Here is a 20049-nt window from a genome sequence, read left to right as displayed (position 1 = left end):
AATGTATATTTAAATACAATATTGGCCTACCTGGTAAAAAGTTTTATATACTATTTTGATGTCCTTTTGGACACAAGAGGGCAGTATAGCCCTATGTTTGCTTTTTTGTTGAACCAAATAGCATTAAATAGCCTGTTTTTAACTTTTTCATTCTTCTTGAATTGCAAAAACAGAATAAAATGGGTTTAGTTGTGATATTTGTATACTTTTATATAGAAATAAATGGTATATGATTACATTTTTAGAAGATTTTTTGTGTTTCCTTTTTGGACATTACTTTAATCCCTCGCCATAGCAAAACCGTTTGAGATATTTATTATCCATTCACAATTTAGCATATTTAATGTAGTTTCATCATGTTGAAAAAGTTTGGTACGAATAAAATAAATAGTTTAAGAGGAGTGGCAAAAAATTCAGAGGCTGATTTTGCAAAAAAATTCACATTCAGACCAAAATATCTGACTTCCTGATGGCCAGAGCTATTGAATGTAAATTAGAAAGTTGTCCGGCTTGATGAGAACAATATACAAACTATTTTTTCTTTACTGTAGTTAAAACTAACCCCCCCACTTTTGTCAAAAGCATGTTGAAAGTGACACACTTCCTGCTGCCAGTTGGTGGCGCTATAACTTTGACTCACAATAGCTACATCCATCTGATCGGCCTCTTACCACGAACACACTGCTGAAGTTTCATCAAGATCAGTTAATGTATGCAGAAGTTATTCCACTTCCGTGTTTCTCTTTTCTCGCCATAAATTCGATTCCTCGCCACGGCCAAACCGTTTGAGATATCAAAAATCCGTCCGCAATTTAGCATCCTCAAAGTCTTGACTACATGCCCACCGAGTTTGAAGGGGACACGGTGAATTTTCTAGGAGGAGTATTTCACATTCCACAGCAAGCGTTTTCCAAACAACCCATAATAGCCGACTTCCTGTTGGGCTGGCGTAAAACTTGACCGGGGTAAAGTTGTTCGGCCCGATGAGATCTATATGTGTACCGAGTTTCATATTAATTCATGCGAGCGTGTTTGATATATGGATCAAGTTTTAGAACCCCGTTCAAGGGGGCGCTGTTGAGCCCCCCAGCCACGCCCGGGTACCAGCTTCAGCCCGGCCCTGATGGCCGTGGGTTCTGACCTGTGTGCAAAGTTTCAAGAGTTTTTGAGCATGTTAAGGACCCCAAAAGCCCCTGAAACCTTGATTAACAATATAAAAGCAATAGTCAAATCCCCCCCTCCCCTCACACACACACAGACACAGAGAGAGGGAGAGAAAATTCTTCAGAAAATCCACATTCAAACCAAAATATCTCTCTTCCTGTTGGTCAGAGATGGTTCATGTAAATTAGAAAGTTGTCCGTCTTGATGAGACCAATACACATACCAAGTTTTGTGATTCTAGGAAAAACTAAACCCCCATTTTTGACTAAAGGTGGCGCTACTGAGCCATTCCACCACCCCCATTTCTGAAACTTTGCACATGTCTACTGGCTAATAAATGTGATGTGTCTGTTGAGTTTCATGCAATTTCAAGTATGTTAAGAGTCTCAAAAGCATCAAAAAAGAATATTAAAGTTTGATGCGTTGCCACGGCAACAGTATCTAAGATATCAATAATCCTTTCACAGGTTTACATCTGCCGTGTGTCTACATTGTACACATAAAGTTTGAAGCAAATCGGGTAAAAATAAGACACTGATTTCAAAGCATTTTGAAAGTGATGTACTTCCTGCTGCCTGTTGGTGGCGCTATAACTTTGACTCACAATAGTCACATCTGTGCGATCGGCCTCTTACAACGAACACACTGCTGAAGTTTCATCAAGATCAGTTAATGTATGCAGAAGTTATAACACACTTCCTGTTTCATTTTTTCACCATAAATTTGTTTCCTCGCCACGGCCAAACCGTTCGAGATATCAAAAATCCGTCCGCAATTTAGCATCCTCAATGTCTTGACTTCATGCACACCGAGTTTGGAGGCGAATCGATGAATTCCCTAGGAGGAGTACATTAAATTCCACAGCATGCGTTTCCAAACAACGCTAAATAGCCAACTTCCTGTTTGGCTGGCGTAAAACTTAGAGCACGAAAGTTATTCGGCCCGATGAGATCTATATGTGTACCGAGTTTCATATCATTACATGCAAGTGTGTTTGATTTATGGACAAGTGTTCGGATCCCGTTCCAGGGGGCGCTGTTGAGCCCCGCTGCCACGCCCGGGTACCAGCTTCAGCCCGGCCCTGATGGCCGCAGGTTCTGACCTGTGTGCAAAGTTTCAAGAGTTTTCGAGCACGTTAAGGGCCCCAAAAGCCCCTGAAACCTTGAAACACACTGAAATCAATTGGAAATTCCCTCCCACCCCTCACACACACAGAGACAGAGAGAGAGAGAGAGAAAATTCTCCAAAAAATCACATTCAAACCAAAATATCTGACTTCCTGTTGCTCTCAGCTAATAAGTGTGAATTAGAAAGTTGTCCGGTTTAATGAGAACAATATACATAGCGAGTTTAGTGACTCTATGTAAAACTAAGCCCCCATTTTTGACTAAAGGTGGCGCTACTGAGCCCCTCACCACGCCCGTTTCTGAAACTTTGCACATGTCTACTGGCTAATAAATGTGATGTGTCTGTCGAGTTTCATGCAATTTCAAGTATGTTAAGAGTCTCAAAAGCATCAAAAAAGAATATTAAAGTTTGATGCGTTGCCACGGCAACAGTATCTAAGATATAAATAATCCTTACACAGGTCTACATCTGCCGTGTGTCTACATTGTACACCTAAAGTCTGAAGCAAATCGGGTAAAAATAAGAGGGTGATTTCAAAGCATTTTGAAAGTGACATATTCCTGCTGCCTGTTGGTGGCGCTATAACTTTGACTCACAATAGTCACATCCATCTGATCGGCCTCTGACCACGAACACACTGCTGAAGTTTCATCAAGATCAGTTAATGTATGCAGAAGTTCTAACACACTTCCTGTTTCCATTATTCGCCATAAATTCGTTTCCTCGCCACAGCCAAACCGTTCGAGATATCAAAAATCCCCTGGCAATTTTTCATCCTCAATGTCTTGACTTCATGCACACCGAGTTTGGTGCTGACCGGGTGAATTCCCTAAGAGAAGTGTTTCAAATTCCTAAGCATGCGTTTCCAAACAACCCTAAATAGTCGACTTCCTGTTGGGCTGGCGTAAAACTTAGAGCATGAAAGTTGTGCGGCCCGATGAGATCTATATGTGTACCGAGTTTCATATCATTACATGCAAGCGTGTTTGATTTATGGACCAAGTTTTCGGACCCCGTTCCAGGGGGCGCTGTCGAGCACCCCTGCCACGCCCGGGTACCAGCTTCAGCCCGGCCCTGATGGCCGCGGGTTCTGACTCGTGTGCAAAGTTTCAAGAGTTTTTGAGCATGTTAAGGGCCCCAAAAATGCCTGAATAGTCGTAAGAAAAATAATAATAATAATAATAATCCTACCGAAAACAATAGGGCCTTCGCCCTTTCAGGGCTTGGGCCCTAATAAATAATCCTACCGGAAACAATAGGGCCTTCGCCCTTTCAGGGCTTGGGCCCTAATAATCCTAACGAAAACAATAGGGCCTTCGCCCCTTCAGGGCTTGGGCCCTAATAATCCTACCGGAAACAATAGGGCCTTCGCCCTTTCAGGGCTTGGGCCCTAATAATCCTAACGAAAACAATAGGGCCTTCGCCCTTTCAGGGCTTGGGCCCTAATAAATAATCCTACCGAAAACAATAGGGCCTTCGCCCTTTCAGGGCTTGGGCCCTAATAATCCTACCGAAAACAATAGGGCCTTCGCCCTTTCAGGGCTTGGGCCCTAATAATCCTACCGGAAACAATAGGGCCTTCGCCCTTTCAGGGCTTGGGCCCTAATAATCCTAACGAAAACAATAGGGCCTTCGCCCTTTGGGCTTGGGCCCTAATAATCCTACCGGAAACAATAGGGCCTTCGCCCTTTCAGGGCTTGGGCCCTAATAATCCTACCGAAAACAATAGGGCTCTTCGCCCTTTCAGGGCTTGGGCCCTAATAATAATAATCCTAACGAAAACAATAGGGCCTTCGCCCTTTCAGGGCTTGGGCCCTAATAATCCTTAGAAGAACAATAGGGCCCTTTCAGGGCTTGGGCCCTAATAATAATAACAAATAATCCTACCGAAAACAATAGGGCCTTCGCCCTTTCAGGGCTTGGGCCCTAATAATAATCCTACCGAAAACAATAGGGCCTTCGCCCTTTCAGGGCTTGGGCCCTAATAATAATAATAATAATAATAATCCTAACAAAAACAATAGGGCCTTCGCCCTTTCAGGGCTTGGGCCCTAATAATCCTACCGGAAACAATAGGGCCTTCGCCCTTTCAGGGCTTGGGCCCTAATAATAATAATCCTACCGAAAACAATAGGGCCTTTGCCCTTTCAGGGCTTGGGCCCTAAAAATCCTTACGGAAACAATAGGGCCTTTGCCCTTTCAGGGCTTGGGCCCTAATAATAATCCCACCGAAAACAATAGAGCCTTCGCCCTTTCAGGGCTTGGGCCCTAAATATATATACTAAAGCCTACTATAAACTAAAGGGTGGCGGTGTCACCGGCTTGGGCCCTCCATCGCTGCTCGCAGCTATATTTATATATTTATTTATATATATATATATATATATATATATATATGTAACAAAATAAATAAATAAATAAATATATATATAGATGGTGTGCGTCCACGGCGAGGAACGGGCAGAGAAGAGCAAACGTTTTTTAGTTAATTCCTACTTCCATAGGAATTCATTGAAAACGCTCGCTCTGCACCATTATCCATGTCAGTGCGCACGAACATATTTTACTTTCGTTTTTAAGTTAGCAATTCAAAAGCCCCCAGCGGTGTCACACGTTGATTAACCGGTGGTAAAATATTCCTCACCGTCACATACCTAGTATATTTTACATAGATACAATAGGCCTACCTGATTTTGAACACAAGAGGGCAGTATAGCACTATGAATGACATCATTTATTTATTTTTTAGACTAAAAAAACATTCTGGATGTTTTTAAACTTAAACAATTATTAAATCGAAAAAAAAAAGAATAAAATGGGTTTAGTTCTGATATTTGTATAATTTTATATAGAAATAAATGGTGTATAATTACATTTTTAGAAGATAGGAGGTTTTTAGTGTTTCCTTTTTTGACATTACTTTAATCCCTCGCCATAGCAAAACCGTTTGAGATATTTAATATCTGTTTACAATTTAGCATCTTTATTTATCTTTTTTTTATGAAATTTTCTGCAGACAAATAAGGGGTGTTACAACAAATGTAAAGTGAAACAAGGTGTCTGAGAGAAAAAGAAAATCAACAGAACAGTTCCACACAGGAATATAGACCCCCACCCCGCCCCTAAGGCCACCCGTAGCACTCACACGTAGACAATAAAAAAAAAAAAAGAAATAAACTAGTAAATACGTAGACGAGAAAGTATGTAAAAAAAAATAAAAAAAATAAAAATAATATATATATAAAAAAATAAAATAAAAAAATAAATAAAATAATAATAATAATAAGACAGTAAGCAAAAGCAGAAAAGTCTCCCTCCTCCCCCCAGAAGTCTAATCAGGAGGTCTTGACATCCCGATAAGACCTTCAATAGTAGTCAGTACAGGACTCCAAGTTTTATGAAATGATCTCAGCGAACCTTTAAGAGAATGTCTCATTTTTTCAAGGTGGATGCATTGCAATACATCTCTTATCCAGTCGTCATGTGATGGAGGAGAAGCATGCTTCCATTTAAGGAGGATGGCACGCCTGGCCAGTAAAGTAGTAAAGGCAATGACGCAGTGCGCTGTAGCTGGTATACATGTGATTGGGGAAAGGCCGAACATGACAGTCAAGGAATTAGGGACAATGGTGTAATTGAGGGCCTGTGAGAGAGTTCTGAAAATGTCGGACCAATAATCTGATAGCACCGGGCATGACCAGAACATGTGAAGATGATCGGCTGGGGATTGTTTGCATCTGTTACAGGCATCACTTCTGTTAGGAAACAATTTAGCCAGTCTGGCATTAGTGAAATGAGCTCTGTGAAGCACTTTACATTGTATTAGGCAATGTCTAGCACAAATAGATGAAGAGTGAACTAAACTGAGAATGTTTTTCCACTGGTCATCGGAAATGTCAATGCCCAAATCATGCTTCCAGGTTAACTTAAGGGAGTCAATCGGAGAAGGGGTTAAGGAGATTATTTTACCATAAATGGTTGAAATAAGTCGTCTTTGACCAGAGTCGAAGGTGAGAATTGAATCAATTTCTGATTCGGGTGGACGATTGGGAAAATGGGGAAATAGCTTTTGAATAAAGTGCCTCACTTGAAAAAAACGAAAAAGATGACTATTAGGAAGGTTAAATTTAGCTGATAAAGAAGAAAAAGAGGAGAAGACTTCGTTTTCATACAGGTCGTTTAGGGTAGAGAGACCCTTAGCTGCCCAAATATCAAAGAAGCTGTCTGAAAGGGATGGTGAAAACAAGTGATTATTTGAAATTGGCATATGAATCGATGCTCTATGTAGACCAAATTGTTTTCTAAATTGATGCCAAATCTTAATAGTATTAATAACTATTGGATTGTTCGAGATTTTGTGTACCCCAAGGGGAAGCTGGGAGCAGATATTAGAAAGTAAATAACGAGAGGAAGATATCTCTACATGCACCCAGGGCGGACTAGAGGCACAACTTTTAAGGCCAACCCAATATAGTAATTTATGAATGTTGCATGCCCAATAGTAGTATCGAAAATTTGGCAGTGCTAAACCCCCTTCAGATTTGGGAAGCTGAAGAACTGACTTCCTGATGCGAGCTGGTTTGTTATTCCAAAGGAATCCATTCAATTGCTGATCTAAATTAGCGAAAAAGGATTTGTTAATGCAGACTGGAAGATGCTGGAAAAGATACAAAAACTTCGGCAGAATAACCATTTTAATAAGGTTTGCACGACCTATTTCAGAAAGGGAAAGGGAACTCCACCTAGCAATATCCGACTTGCATTTTTCCAAAAGTGGTGTAAAGTTCTTAAAAAACAAGTCTTTAAGCGAACCGGTGATAAAAATCCCCAGATACTTAAACCCATCCAAGGCTAACTTAAAGGGGAATGAAGAATGAGGAAAAGATTTAGCCAATTGGTTAACAAAAAATAACTCGCTTTTTTGAAAGTTTAACTTGTACCCTGATAGACAGCCAAACTGTTCTAGAACAGATTGTATAGGGGGGGAAGAAGCTATGGGGTCGGAGACGTACAATAACAAATCATCTGCATAAAGGGAAAGTTTATGGACCAAGCCATGACGTGTGATGCCTTTAAATGTATCGTGACTTCGAAGCCAGATGGCCAGGGGCTCAATAGCTATATTGAATAACAAAGGCGAGAGCGGGCAGCCTTGACGTGTCCCCCGCTGAAGTAAAAAGGGTGGCGATCGAACACCGTTGGTATATACCGATGCAGACGGGAAAGCGTACAAAAGCCGTATCCAAGAAATGAGTTTGGGGTCGAACCCGAATTTTCCTAACACAAAGAACAGGTATTCCCACTCGACCCTATCGAAAGCTTTCTCCGCGTCCAATGAAACTATGACTTCAGGAGTATTAGATGAGGGAGAGAAAATAATGTCAAGTAATCTTCGAGTATTGAAGAAAGAATGCCTATCCAGTGTAAAACCTGTTTGGTCTAATGAAATTATGGATGGCATTACATTTTGGAGGCGGAGAGAAAGAATTTTGGCTAGTATCTTGCAGTCTACATTTAACAGAGAAATCGGTCTGTAGTTACCGCAAGAAGTAGGATCCCTGTCTTTCTTCAAAAGCAAGGATATAGAAGCCATATACAGCGTCGGTGGGAGTTGGCCTTCTTGAAATGAATTATTGTACATCCTCACTAAAATTGGGACTAATAAAGTAGAATATGCCTTATAGAATTCAACTGTAAACCCATCGGGGCCTGGGGATTTCTTATTTTGCATTGAGTTAATCGCAAATATTCATCAATTCTAGGAAATACTAAAGAATCTAAGGGATTGGGGAATATTATCGAAGCTGAAGACTGCTCAGTGGTATAGAGGTTAATGTAAAAGTCTAAAAAAACTCTGTTGATTTCAGCTGGGTCTACAGTGAGATTACCACTAGGGGACATAACTCTTGGAATTAATCTAGAGGCACTGGCCGCACGGGCCTGTTGGGCAAGAAGTCTACCCGCCTTATCGCCATGTTCAAAAAAGCGTTGCTTGGATTGCTGCAGTTTGTCTCTCTACAATATGAGTCATCAGGCAATCATATTCTGATTGTAGCAGAAGTCGTTTATTGTAAAGGGCAGGTGAGGGAGAGGCAGCATAAGTTTCATCAAGTTTGAGGAGTTTGTCTAGGATATCCTGCCTTTTAGTCCTTTCAGCCTTATGCATGTACGAAGTGAAGGAATTAATCTGATTAATTACTAATTTGAGTGGCCACAAAGTTCTCAAACTCATGATGCGCTAATAAATGAGAACTAAATTTCCAAAGTGATGGGGAGATAATACTAAGAGGAAGATTAATATCAAGTGAGGTGGGGGCATGGTCCGAAACAACTATGGGGTGATAGCCACTAGCAGTAACCAGATGCAACAATTTATTATCAATCAGGAAAAAGTCAATCCGGGAAAAGGTTTGGTGTGGCGGAGAAAAAAAAGAAAAAACTTTACTCTGTGGGTTTTTAAACCTCCAGGGGTCCGAAATTCCTAGGTGAGATGAGCAATTAAAAACTACTTTAGCGGAATTGGATAGATTAATTTGCTTGGAAGACGACCTATCAAGAATTGTGTCTTGCACTAGGTTAAAGTCGCCTCCTATCAGTATATGATGATTGTCGCTATTTGGGATTTTAGCAAAGAGGTTGATGAAGAATTGCTCATCGTCCCAGTTGGGAGCATAGATAGAGACTAGGACTACAATTTAGCATCTTTAATGTATTTTCATCATGTTGAAAAAGTTTGGTGGGAATAAAATAAACCACTTAAGAGTAGTGGGTAAAAATACAGAGGCTGATTTTGCAAAGAAATCCACATTCAAACCAAAATATCTGACTTCCTGTTACTCAGAGCTAATTACTGTAAATTAGAAAATTGTCCGGCTCGATGAGACCAATATGTGTACTGATTTTTGTGACTGTACATAAAATTAACCCCCTCACTTTTGTCAAAAGCATTTAGAAAGTGACACACTTCCTGCTGCCAGTTGGTGGCGCTATAACTTTAAATCACAATAGTTACATACATGTGATCGGCCTCTTACCACGAACACACTGCGGAAGTTTCATCAAGATCAGTTAATGTATGCAGAAGTTATAACACACTTCCTGTGTCCCATTATTCGCCATAAATTCGTTTCCTCGTCACGGCCAAACCGTTCGAGATATCAAAAATCTGTTCGCAAGAATTCATCCTCAATGTCTTGACTTCATTCACACCGAGATTGGTGGCGATCGGATGAATTCCCTAGGAGGAGTATTTCACATTCCATTGTATGCGTTTTCCAAACAATGTATAATAACCGACTTCCTGTTGGGCTTTTGTAAAACTTAGAGCACAAAAGTTGTTCGGCCCGATGAGATCTATATGTGTACTGAGTTTCATATTATTACATGCAAGCGTGTTTGATTTATGGACCAAGTTTTCGGACACCATTCCAGGGGGCGCTGTCGAGCCCCCCTGCCACGCCCCGGTACCAGCTTCAGTCCGGCCCTGATGGCCGCGGGTTCTGACGTGTGTGCAAAATTTCAAGAGTTTTTGAGCATGTTAAGGGCCCCAAAAGTGGCAAAAAGGCACAAAAAAAAATTATGAAAAAAAAAATATATATATATCCTTCCGGAAACAATAGGGCCTTCGCCCTTTCAGGGCTTGGGCCCTAATAATAATCCTAACGAAAACAATAGGGCCTTCGCCCTTTCAGGGCTTGGGCCCTAATAATAAATAATCCTACCGAAAACAATAGGGCCTTCGCCCTTTCAGGGCTTGGGCCCTAATAATCCTTACGAAAACAATAGGGCCTTCGCCCTTTCAGGGCTTGGGCCCTAATTATAATACATTTTATTTATATTGCGCTTTTCTTGTACCCAAAGCGCTACAAGTACAGTACAAAAGTAAATACATAAAAAAAAAAGAAAAAAAAGAAAACAACAAGAAGTATAATAGAATATACATCTAGTGTCACCAATTAAGACACAGACATCTTAAAAAGATGGGTTTTTAACTGTTTCTTAAAACTTGTTAGTGTTGGTGCATTCCTAACAGTTAAAGGAAGTGCATTCCACAACCTGGGGGCGGACACAGAGAAAGCTCTTTCACCCATCGTTTTCAGTCTGCAAGAAGGCTGTTTAAGTAGAAGAGAGTTGGCAGAACGGAGAGATCGAGAGGGCATATATAACGTAATTAAATCACATATATATGATGGTGCAATTCCATGTACAGCTTTGTATGTTAAGATAAGAGTTTTAAAATCAATACGGTCATGGACCGGAAGCCAATGCAGGTTCCTAAGCACCCCAGAGATATGCTGACGAAAAGGAGTATGTGTAAGAACACGAGCAGCTGAATTCTGTATATATTGCAGGCGCTTAATAGATTTTGCTGGTAGCCCAAGATAAAGGGCATTACAATAATCAAGCCTAGAGGTCACAAGTGCATGGACAAGCCTTTCTGCATCAGGTAATGAAAGAAAGGACCTGATCCTAGCAATATTCCTTAGATGGAAAAATGCCGATTTTGAAATGCTCTTGATATGTGCTTCAAGTGTCAAGTGAGAATCAAAAATTACTCCAAGGTTGCGTACTTGTGGCGATGCAGACAGTACATTGTTTTCAATCTCCAAATTAATTTTTTTACCATTACAGGTAGCTGCAGGGGTACCAACTAAAAGAACCTCGGACTTTGTACCATTTAATTTAAGAAAATTTTGGTACATCCATAATTTAATTTCCTGGAGACAGTCAGAAAGGGTTGCTGATACACCTGTGATATTAGTTTTTTGTGCTAATATAAATCTGTGTATCATCAGCATAGAAGTGGAACCCGAGACCATGCTTTCTGATAATCTGCCCTAAAGGAAGCATGTAAATATTAAAAAGTATCGGGCCAAGGACAGACCCCTGAGGAACACCATGACACACCTGTCCAACATTAGATTTATTATTTTCTAAAATAACAAACTGGGTACGATCAGTCAGGTAAGATTTAAACCACTCCAGCACTGTACCGGAAATACCAAGCCAGGTCTCAAGTCTCTCAAGCAGTATAGAGTGACACACCGTGTCGAAGGCTGCACTCAAATCTAAGAGCACCAAGATAGTAAGGGCACCAGAATCAGCAGAGACGAGGAGATCGTTCATAACTCGGACCAAGGCAGTCTCAGTACTATGTCCTGAACGAAACCCAGATTGAAAAGGTTCTAAAAGCTCGTTCGTGGACAAGTGAGAATGAAGTTGTGACACAACAACAGTTTCCAAAACCTTCGCCAAAAAAGGAAGATTAGATATTGGCCTGTAATTAGACAGATCAGACACATCACACCCAGGCTTTTTAAGAACTGGTGTGATGGAGGCAACCTTAAGGGCTTGAGGAACAAGTCCAGTAGTAATGGAAGTATTAACAATGTTCAAAATGAGAGGACTGATAGATGGCAGACACTCTTTGAGAACATGAGTTGGAATAGGATCCAAGGTGCAGGTAGTGGAACTCATAGTCATAATTAATTTGGAAATGTAATCAATGGTAACCGTTTTAAAACTAGCAAACCAAGTAGACGGACAATTTAAAGGCTGAACCTCAGAAGGTGCACTCAGAGAGGCACAAGTAATAGACTGATAAATATTATCAATTTTTTCAGCAAAGAATTTCAAAAACGTATTGCACTGCTGCACAGTGGAACAAATAACTGAATTGGAAGGTTTAAGAAGTTTGTTGATTACTTTAAACATCTTATTTGGATTAGCAGTACCATCATTAATGATTTTAGAGTAGTATTCGGTTCTTGATATTTTGAGGGCATCGCTGTACTGAACCAAATGCTCATCATACATAAGTTTATGGACAGTGAGCCCTGATTTTTTAAACTGTCGTTCCAACTGCCTATTTTTTGCTTTAAGAGCCCTGAGCTCAGTAGTAAACCAGGGTGATGATTTCAAAAATGAAACAACACGTTCCTTCTTGGGGGCCAGCACATCTAGAGTTGATGATAAAATTGAATTATAATGATCAACAGTATTTCCTGCAGAACTGTCATTTATCATACATGAAAATTGATTAAGATCAATATTTTTAAGATTTCTAAAACTAATAACCCTCTTTTGTAGTTTAGCAGAGAAACAGTTAAGTTAAAACTCAAGAGCTTATGGTCACTAATACACAAATCTTTACCTTCAAGCTGGTTTATATCAGCACCAGCTGTACACACTAAATCCAGTGTATGACCTTTTCTATGAGTTGGAAATTTGACATGTTGTATCAGGTTAAAACAGTCCAGAATCTCCATCAAATTAGCAGTATGATTACAACTAGGATTATCAACATGAATGTTAATATCTCCAATAAGAATCATAGATGGACAAAAGGGATTCACAAATGCAATTAGCTCTGTGAGTTCATCAAAGAACAGAGGGTTAGGCTTCGGTGGCCGATAAATAAACAAGATCAGAACAGGAGAAGCACTGCTAATTTTAAAAACAATACTCTCAAACGAAAAAACAGAAGGAACAACAATTTCAGTAACAGAGACATCAGAACTGTACACAACAGCAAGGCCACCGCCTTTTCCAGTTGCTCTGGATTTGTCAAGATATCTATATCCCGGTGGAGTACATAAATTGAGATTTAAAAAGTCATTCTGTTGGTGCCAAGTTTCAGAAATACGAAGACATCAAGTTTTTTGTCCAAGATGATGTCGTAGAGTAAATCAGTCTTTTTGTTTAAAGAACGTACATTGAGATGGGCAAACCTGATAGAATCAGGGCGTACTTTATCAGAGTATGTTGTAGACACTTGTTGTGGATAGCATAAGTTCGCAGGGCAAACACCACGAGAGATGTTTTGTTTAATATCAGTACATGCGGGACGGGAACATAAGACCTTAATGTCTGTCCCTGTGATGTTAAAATTCCGCTGTGAACCCCTATGAACATATTTAGGCCGACGTAGAAGGTGAAGTGATCGTAAAGTTTCACGAACACGTATGTTGAGCACCAACTGGTGTTTCTGTGAAAGCAGTTCAGGCAGAGAGTACCTTATCATAGCGTGGTCCGGGTGTTCGAGGATCTGCTCTCCACAGAACCCAGTCACTGATAAAATACCAATGACAGCAGATAGCAGACGAATCCACATAGTAATGTCAAAATAAGGTCAAAGATGTTATAATGAACCTAAAATCAGACACTGCTACACAGGACACGGTTTGATCCAGTCCAAAATGTCCGAGTAAATCCCCAAAGCGTTGTAATAAAACAGATCTGCTGAAGCACAGTTACACAGGAACACGGTGAGCACACAGGAATGAAAAATCCAGGCACAGCGTGAGTGTGTCCGATCCCAATCAGGAATGTGGTAGCACGACCAAAGGAAGGAATCCAACAATAACTTATAATAATAAATAAAAAAAAACAATAAAAAAGCAATTAAAATTGCAGAGTGGAGAAGCGGCAACCAAACATGCCAGCGTTCTCTCCACCGGAAGTGGAACATTTGCCACTCAATGATGTCCAGATATGTCAAGTCAAGACAAGTCAAGTCATCTTCATTTATATAGCGCTTGTTTCAAAGCAGCTTTACAGAGATAAACATATAATTTAAGGTAACAGAGATTGTTTTGGCTTTATAGCGGTTCTTTAATAAAGTTATTTTCCAGCTAAAGTTAGTTTTGATTGATTCGCTTCCGTCGCAACAATAATTTGTTATTAAATTAGGGGCCGCTAAGACGACACCATTCTCTCCACACAGATTTTAAACGCAAACCTGTGATAAACGCTGATGGCGTTGACATGCGCATTAAGAATTGGTTCTATAGTTATGTGCATTTGAATATATGTGCACAGGTTTGTAATTCCCTACAAACCAAGCCTAAACAAAGTACTGGTATTTTCTTATAAATTTTGATACAGAATTTTATTTTATTTTGTCACTTCGGGGTAGGTACACAGGAATTTTCCTGACAACGCTTTATCTGTAGAGTGGTAAAGGGATCCTCCATAGGGAGAGACTAGTTGGCACTTCAGCACTGCGTTGTCATTGGTCCAGGCGAAGGTCCTTCGTCAGATCTGGATCCGGCCTGGATCCGGCAGGCTGCGGGAAAACCTTGGGATTAACAAAGACACTAAAATTAGCGTAGATGCCATTCTTCTTATGATGTAACGAGTACATCAGGATTTATGGGAAGTGTTCCCGGTTCCGGCTGACCTAATCTATGCAGCCTAACATTGAATTATAGAAGTCTATAATGTATTATGTGAATGCTAGGTCAAAGAGAAGTGTCTTTAATCTAGCTTTGAACTGACAGAGTGTGTCTGCTTCCCGGACAATGTTAGGAAGACTGTTCCAAAGTTTTGGTGCTAAATAGGAAAATGATCTACCGCCAGCAGTCGATTTTGATATTCTAGGTATTATTAACTGGCCGGAATTTTGAGATCGCAATAGACGCGAAGGACTATAATGCGTTAAGAGCTCGCTTAAGTACTGCGGAGCTAAACCATTTAGTGCTTTGTAAGTAATCAGCAATATTTTAAAATGTATGCAATGTTTAATAGGCAGCCAATGTAGTGTTGACAGAACCGGGCTAATATGGTCATACTTCCTGGTTCTAGTAAGAACTCTAGCTGCTGCGTTTTGGACCAGCTGTAGTTTGTTTATTAAGCGTGCAGGGCAACCACCCAGTAAAGCATTACAATAATCTAGCCTTGAGGTCATGAACGCATGAACTAATTGTTCCGCATTTGTCAATGAGAGCATATGGCGTAATTTAGATATATTTTTAAGATGGAAAAATGCGGTTTTACAGATAGTAGACACGTGACTTTCAAATGAAAGATTGGTATCAAAGAGCACACCCAGGTTCCTAACCGACGACGAAGACTTAATAGAGCAGCCATCAAGTGTTAGACCGTATTCTAGATTATTACGTGTGGAAGTTTTTTGTCCAATAATTAGAATCTCTGTTTTTTTCAGAATTTAGAAGTAGGAAATTACTAGTCATCCAATTTTTTATATCAGCTATGCATTCCGTTAGTTTTGTGAATTGGTAAGTTTCGTTAGGTTTCGAAGAAATATAGAGCTGAGTATCGTCAGCATAACAGTGAAAGCTAATTCCATGTTTCCTAATGATATCTCCTAAGGGTAGCATGTACATAGTGAACAGCAATGGTCCTAGTACTGAGCCTTGTGGTACGCCATACTGAACTTGTGATCGATAAGACATCTCTTCATTTACTGCTACAAACTGATAACGGTCAGATAAGTATGATTTAAACCATGCTAGTGCAATTCCACTAATGCCAACATAGTTTTCTAGTCTATTTAAAAGAATGTTGTGGTCAATGGTGTCAAATGCAGCACTAAGATCAAGTAACACTAATAGAGAGATACAACCACGACCGGATGATAGGAGCAAATCATTTGTGACTCTAACGAGAGCTGTCTCGGTACTATGGTACGGTCTAAATCCGGACTGAAAATCCTCGCAGATATAATTTCTTTCAAGAAAGGGACACAGTTGTGAGGATACCGCCTTTTCTAGTGTCTTTGACAGAAAGGGTAGATTCGAGATCGGCCTGTAATTGACTAATTGTGTAGGATTAAGTTGCGTTTTTTTAACAAGCAGTTTAATCATAGCCAGCTTAAAGGTTTTTGGTACGTATCCTAGAGACAAAGACGAATTAATGATATTAAGGAGAGGATCTATGACCTCTGGGAGCATCTCTTTCAGTAGCTTAGTCAGTATAGGGTCTAACATACATGTTGTCGATTTAGATGAATTAACGAGTTTGCAAAATTCTTCCTCTCCTATAGCAATAAATTAATAAAAAATGTCCTCAGGGAGACTAAAATGCACTGCCTGATGCGATACTGTAGTAGACGGTTACATAGTTATAATTTTGTCCCTGATATTATCAATCTTATAAGTGAAGAAGTTCATAAAGTCATTACTGCTGTGCTGCTTGGAAACTTCTGGGCTTGAAGCTTTCTTTTTCGTTAGTTTAGCCACTCCTTCCATGAAATCCGAAATACCTCTAGTTTTGTTTTCTTCCAGTTGCGCTCAGTGTGCTCGTTGTACCACGGCGTTGGACTATTTTCTTTAATCTTCTTTAAGCGCAACTGAGCAACTGTCTAAAGTGCTGGAAAAGAGAGAGTTAAAAGTTTCTGTTGCAATATCGAGTTCTTCTAAGCTATCCATGCTGAGATGATGAAACTGATTAGAAAGATTATTGATAAAGCAATCTTTAGTGGCAGAAGTGATAGGTCTAACATATTTATAACACGGAGTCGGCTTTGCAGCCTTGGCTAAATGTAATTTACATGAGACTAGATAATCATCTGAGATGTCATCGCTCTGCTGCAGAATTTCAACGGCATCAACATCTATTCCATGTGATAATATTAGACCTGGAGTATGATTACGACAATGAGTAGGTCCTGACACGTGTTGTCTAACTAAAATGTCTTTAAATGCCAATCCCAATGTATCTTTTTCATTATCTATGTGTATATTAAAATCACCAACAATTAGTACTTTATCTGCAGTCAATATTAATTCTGATAGAAAGTCCGCAAATTCTTTGATAAAATCTTTATGGTGCCCTGGTGGCCTGTATACAGTAGCCAGCACAAATCACAAACGTGATTTATCGTTTACACTATATATTTTTACATTAAGCACCAACACTTCAAAATAAGTATATTTAAAACTTGATTTCTTAGTGGGTTTGAAAATATGACTATAAATTACAGCAACACCTCCCCCTTTGCCTTTCAGATGAGGTTCATGTTTATAACAGTAATCTTGCGGGGTGGTCTCATTTAAAGTAATGTAATTGTTTGGTTTTAGCCAAGTTTCTGTCAAACACAGCACATCTAGGTTATTATCTGAAATCATATCATTAACAATAAGTGCTTTTGGAGTAAGAGATTGAATATTCAGCAACCCAAGCTTTAGCATTTGCTCATCTGTATTATATCTGTTTTTTTATTTGTTGAACATCAATTAAATTTTTAACCTTAGATGGGTTTGGACATTTTTTGGATTTCCAAATTCGGGGAACAGACACAGTCTCTATATGATGATATCTAGGTGAAAGAGGCTCTATGTGATGGGATTTATCTGACCTTGGTGACGCGAGGCCGCTAGCAGACGGTCGGTTAAGCCAGTCTGTCTGCTTCCTGACCTGGGGTCTCATTTATAAAACTGTGGGTAGGAACCTTAGTAAAAGTGTACGTGCGCCTGAAAGCCAAAAAAAGGCTTATAAAACTGTTCGTACGCCAGAACCTGCGCAGAATTCACTTTATAAATCCCAGTCAGCGGAAGATTGTGCGCACATGCGTCTCCACTTTTACTATGCAGATCCTCATCTGCATATCATTTGCATATGATTATTCATCCACGTGATAACTTTTAACAGTACAAGACACATTACATTAATAAAAATCATGTAGTTGCCTATCCTTGCCTTGCAATTGCCTTGTTTTTGAATACATAAATCAAATAGTGTATAAAATACATTTCAGAGAAAGTTTTCCAAAATCTTTTCCACTGGCCGAATTGTATTTTTAATTGATTTATATTTTTAATGGAAACAGATAGGCCTTGGGCATTATTTGCACGAAACTATTTTCTCAGACAATCTGGTATTATCATGATAAGCAATTATCTCTGTGGTTAAAACATTAAAACACAGCACGCCACAGGAAAAGTGTTCAAACACATCGCATCCACAACAAATATTTCTATTGATTGAATTTGAATATAAAAAATGTTGTAACTTCTCAGTAATGATTTCATGTTTAAGTGTTTAACTCCATTCATTTGAATGGCATATTTAATCTAAATGTTTATATCAGAAGTAAAATATAGTTTAAATCATTATTTTATTTATTTAAACTGTTATTTGCGTCAGTTTCACTAAACGGCCCAACGCGCTCGATGGCGCGGACATTTAAGAAGGGATGGATATTTGCTTCAAGTGACAGGCTTGGTGAGTGAAATTATATTTGTATTATCTTTCTGTATATGTTTAATTTTCTTTACATTTTCTGTCTACAAGTGACCAAAAATACACTTAACTCCAGCTCACCATCGGTGTCGCCAAATTGCTCCATCTCCAAAACGTTCGTACGCATGGGTCAGAGTTTGCCTGCATGTGCGCAAATTTTCCCGTCAAGTTTGTTTTTATAAATCACAACTTATGCGTCGGAAGTGGCGTACGACTCTTTCAGGGCCTGTTTTGTGCGTACACAACGGTTATAAATGAGGCCCCTGGTTCCCAATTTGTAATTTTTTATCTCTAAGACTTAGAACTCCATTCTTCTTCAATTTTACCTCCTTTTAGCCAAACACACCCACAATTAAATGTCATAGCAACGGCCGGCGAAAACGTAAACAGAGATCGACCACGTCCCATAATGCAACACTGCGTGACGTACCTTCACATTCCCTATAGTTCAACTAGTAAAACATTTTGGGGATTTAAGATACCAAAACATAAAATAATATTTATTATTTTAAAGTACTGAAAATGTATTCAAACAAACTAGGTCTTATAAAGTAATACATGTCATGAATTTATCAAATTACTTTAATAATGCACCTGGACACAAAAATATGCATGTCATGCATTGACCCTCAAACATTCATATATTTGCATATTTTTGTGTTGTAAATATTTGTGCTACATTTCACATGTGTTGTTCAGACTACATTTATTTAAACCAAAAAAGTGAATTATTTTAAATGCAAAGTTGACAAGATTTCAATTAAGTCTATTATTTACATAAGATGTATTATATATGATCAAGGCTGTTCATAGCAGTGATAAAAACTAAGCAGACTCTTTATTCCAGATAAATATGTAAAGCTCCAGTAATAAGAACAAACTTCAAATGATTAAAACCTTTTTAACAGATCATTCTACAAAACCAAATCTTTTGGTGTCTGACAAGTAGCATTTTTTTTTTTTTACAGATGCTTGATAACATGCACAAAGCATATACCAGATTTCCAAGTGATATGGAGAGAGACATAAAATAAAACGAATCAACAAAATGTGAACATCAGCCCAAATTATATTTTGTTTCATGTTCTTCTGTCGAATCCTCCAAGTCCTTAAAGCCAAGTTTTTCAAGGGGTTCCTTTGCCATTAACTGTCTGTAAAGTAAATAAAATGTTTACAATTAGTTCCTAATGTATTTGACCTGAAATTTTCAACTTCAGGTTAAATCATGTCAGGAAAAACTCACCTGTCCATCCTGCACTCCAGATACTCCTTTGACTCTATCCGACAGCATGAGTTGTCAAAACGGTTGTCTCTGAGGCATCGCATATATATCTCTTTGAATGACTTACATTCACCTATGTACACAAAATTGGGAAAATATATATGAATTCAAAGTCTTATGCTGTGTCCCAATTTGCATACTATCTATCCTAAATAGAATTAGTTTGTCCCAAATTGTAATATGTTGAAATTAGTATTCCAGAGATACCCGGATGGTTTCCAGTTAGAATTTGAAGAGCAGATCTTTGTACACTCAAACGGCTAACATTGCCAACAACCCATTGCACATTGGATGGATGAGGATTTGATTAGAACTACAAACATTAATAAAAAGCGTTAAAAAACTAAAAACATGGTGGATGCACAAGGCCGATGGTTAAAGGGTTAGTTCACCCGATGGTTGCGGTTAGTTCGCAAAAACACTACGTGAAAAGACTCGAGACCCAGAGAGAAGTAAATGAAAAGTGGAATAAAGTCGTTATTTTTGTTTGT

General features: G+C 39.1%; 1 protein-coding gene across 1 annotated transcript in view; it reads right to left on the bottom strand.

Annotated features, from left to right (window-relative positions):
• Nucleotides 1–18965: 18965 nt before the first annotated feature.
• The window catches only part of cox19 (cytochrome c oxidase assembly factor COX19), a 184971-nt gene continuing 183887 nt past the window's right edge, over nucleotides 18966–20049 (bottom strand). The window contains exons 2-3 of the mRNA XM_084435183.1: nucleotides 19520–19631; nucleotides 18966–19427 (exon numbers count right to left, since the gene is read on the bottom strand). Of these exons, the coding sequence (XP_084291309.1) occupies nucleotides 19334–19427; nucleotides 19520–19631 (206 nt within the window). The 3' untranslated portion in view covers nucleotides 18966–19333. The remainder of the gene's footprint in view (nucleotides 19428–19519; nucleotides 19632–20049) is intronic.

The sequence above is a fragment of the Rutilus rutilus genome (assembly GCF_951802725.1).
Source record: "Rutilus rutilus genome assembly, chromosome: 16".
In the NCBI taxonomy this organism is placed as follows: domain Eukaryota; kingdom Metazoa; phylum Chordata; class Actinopteri; order Cypriniformes; family Leuciscidae; genus Rutilus; species Rutilus rutilus.
The sequence above is the reverse complement of the archived record's forward strand: the minus strand, read 5'-3'. Positions and strand labels throughout refer to the sequence as shown.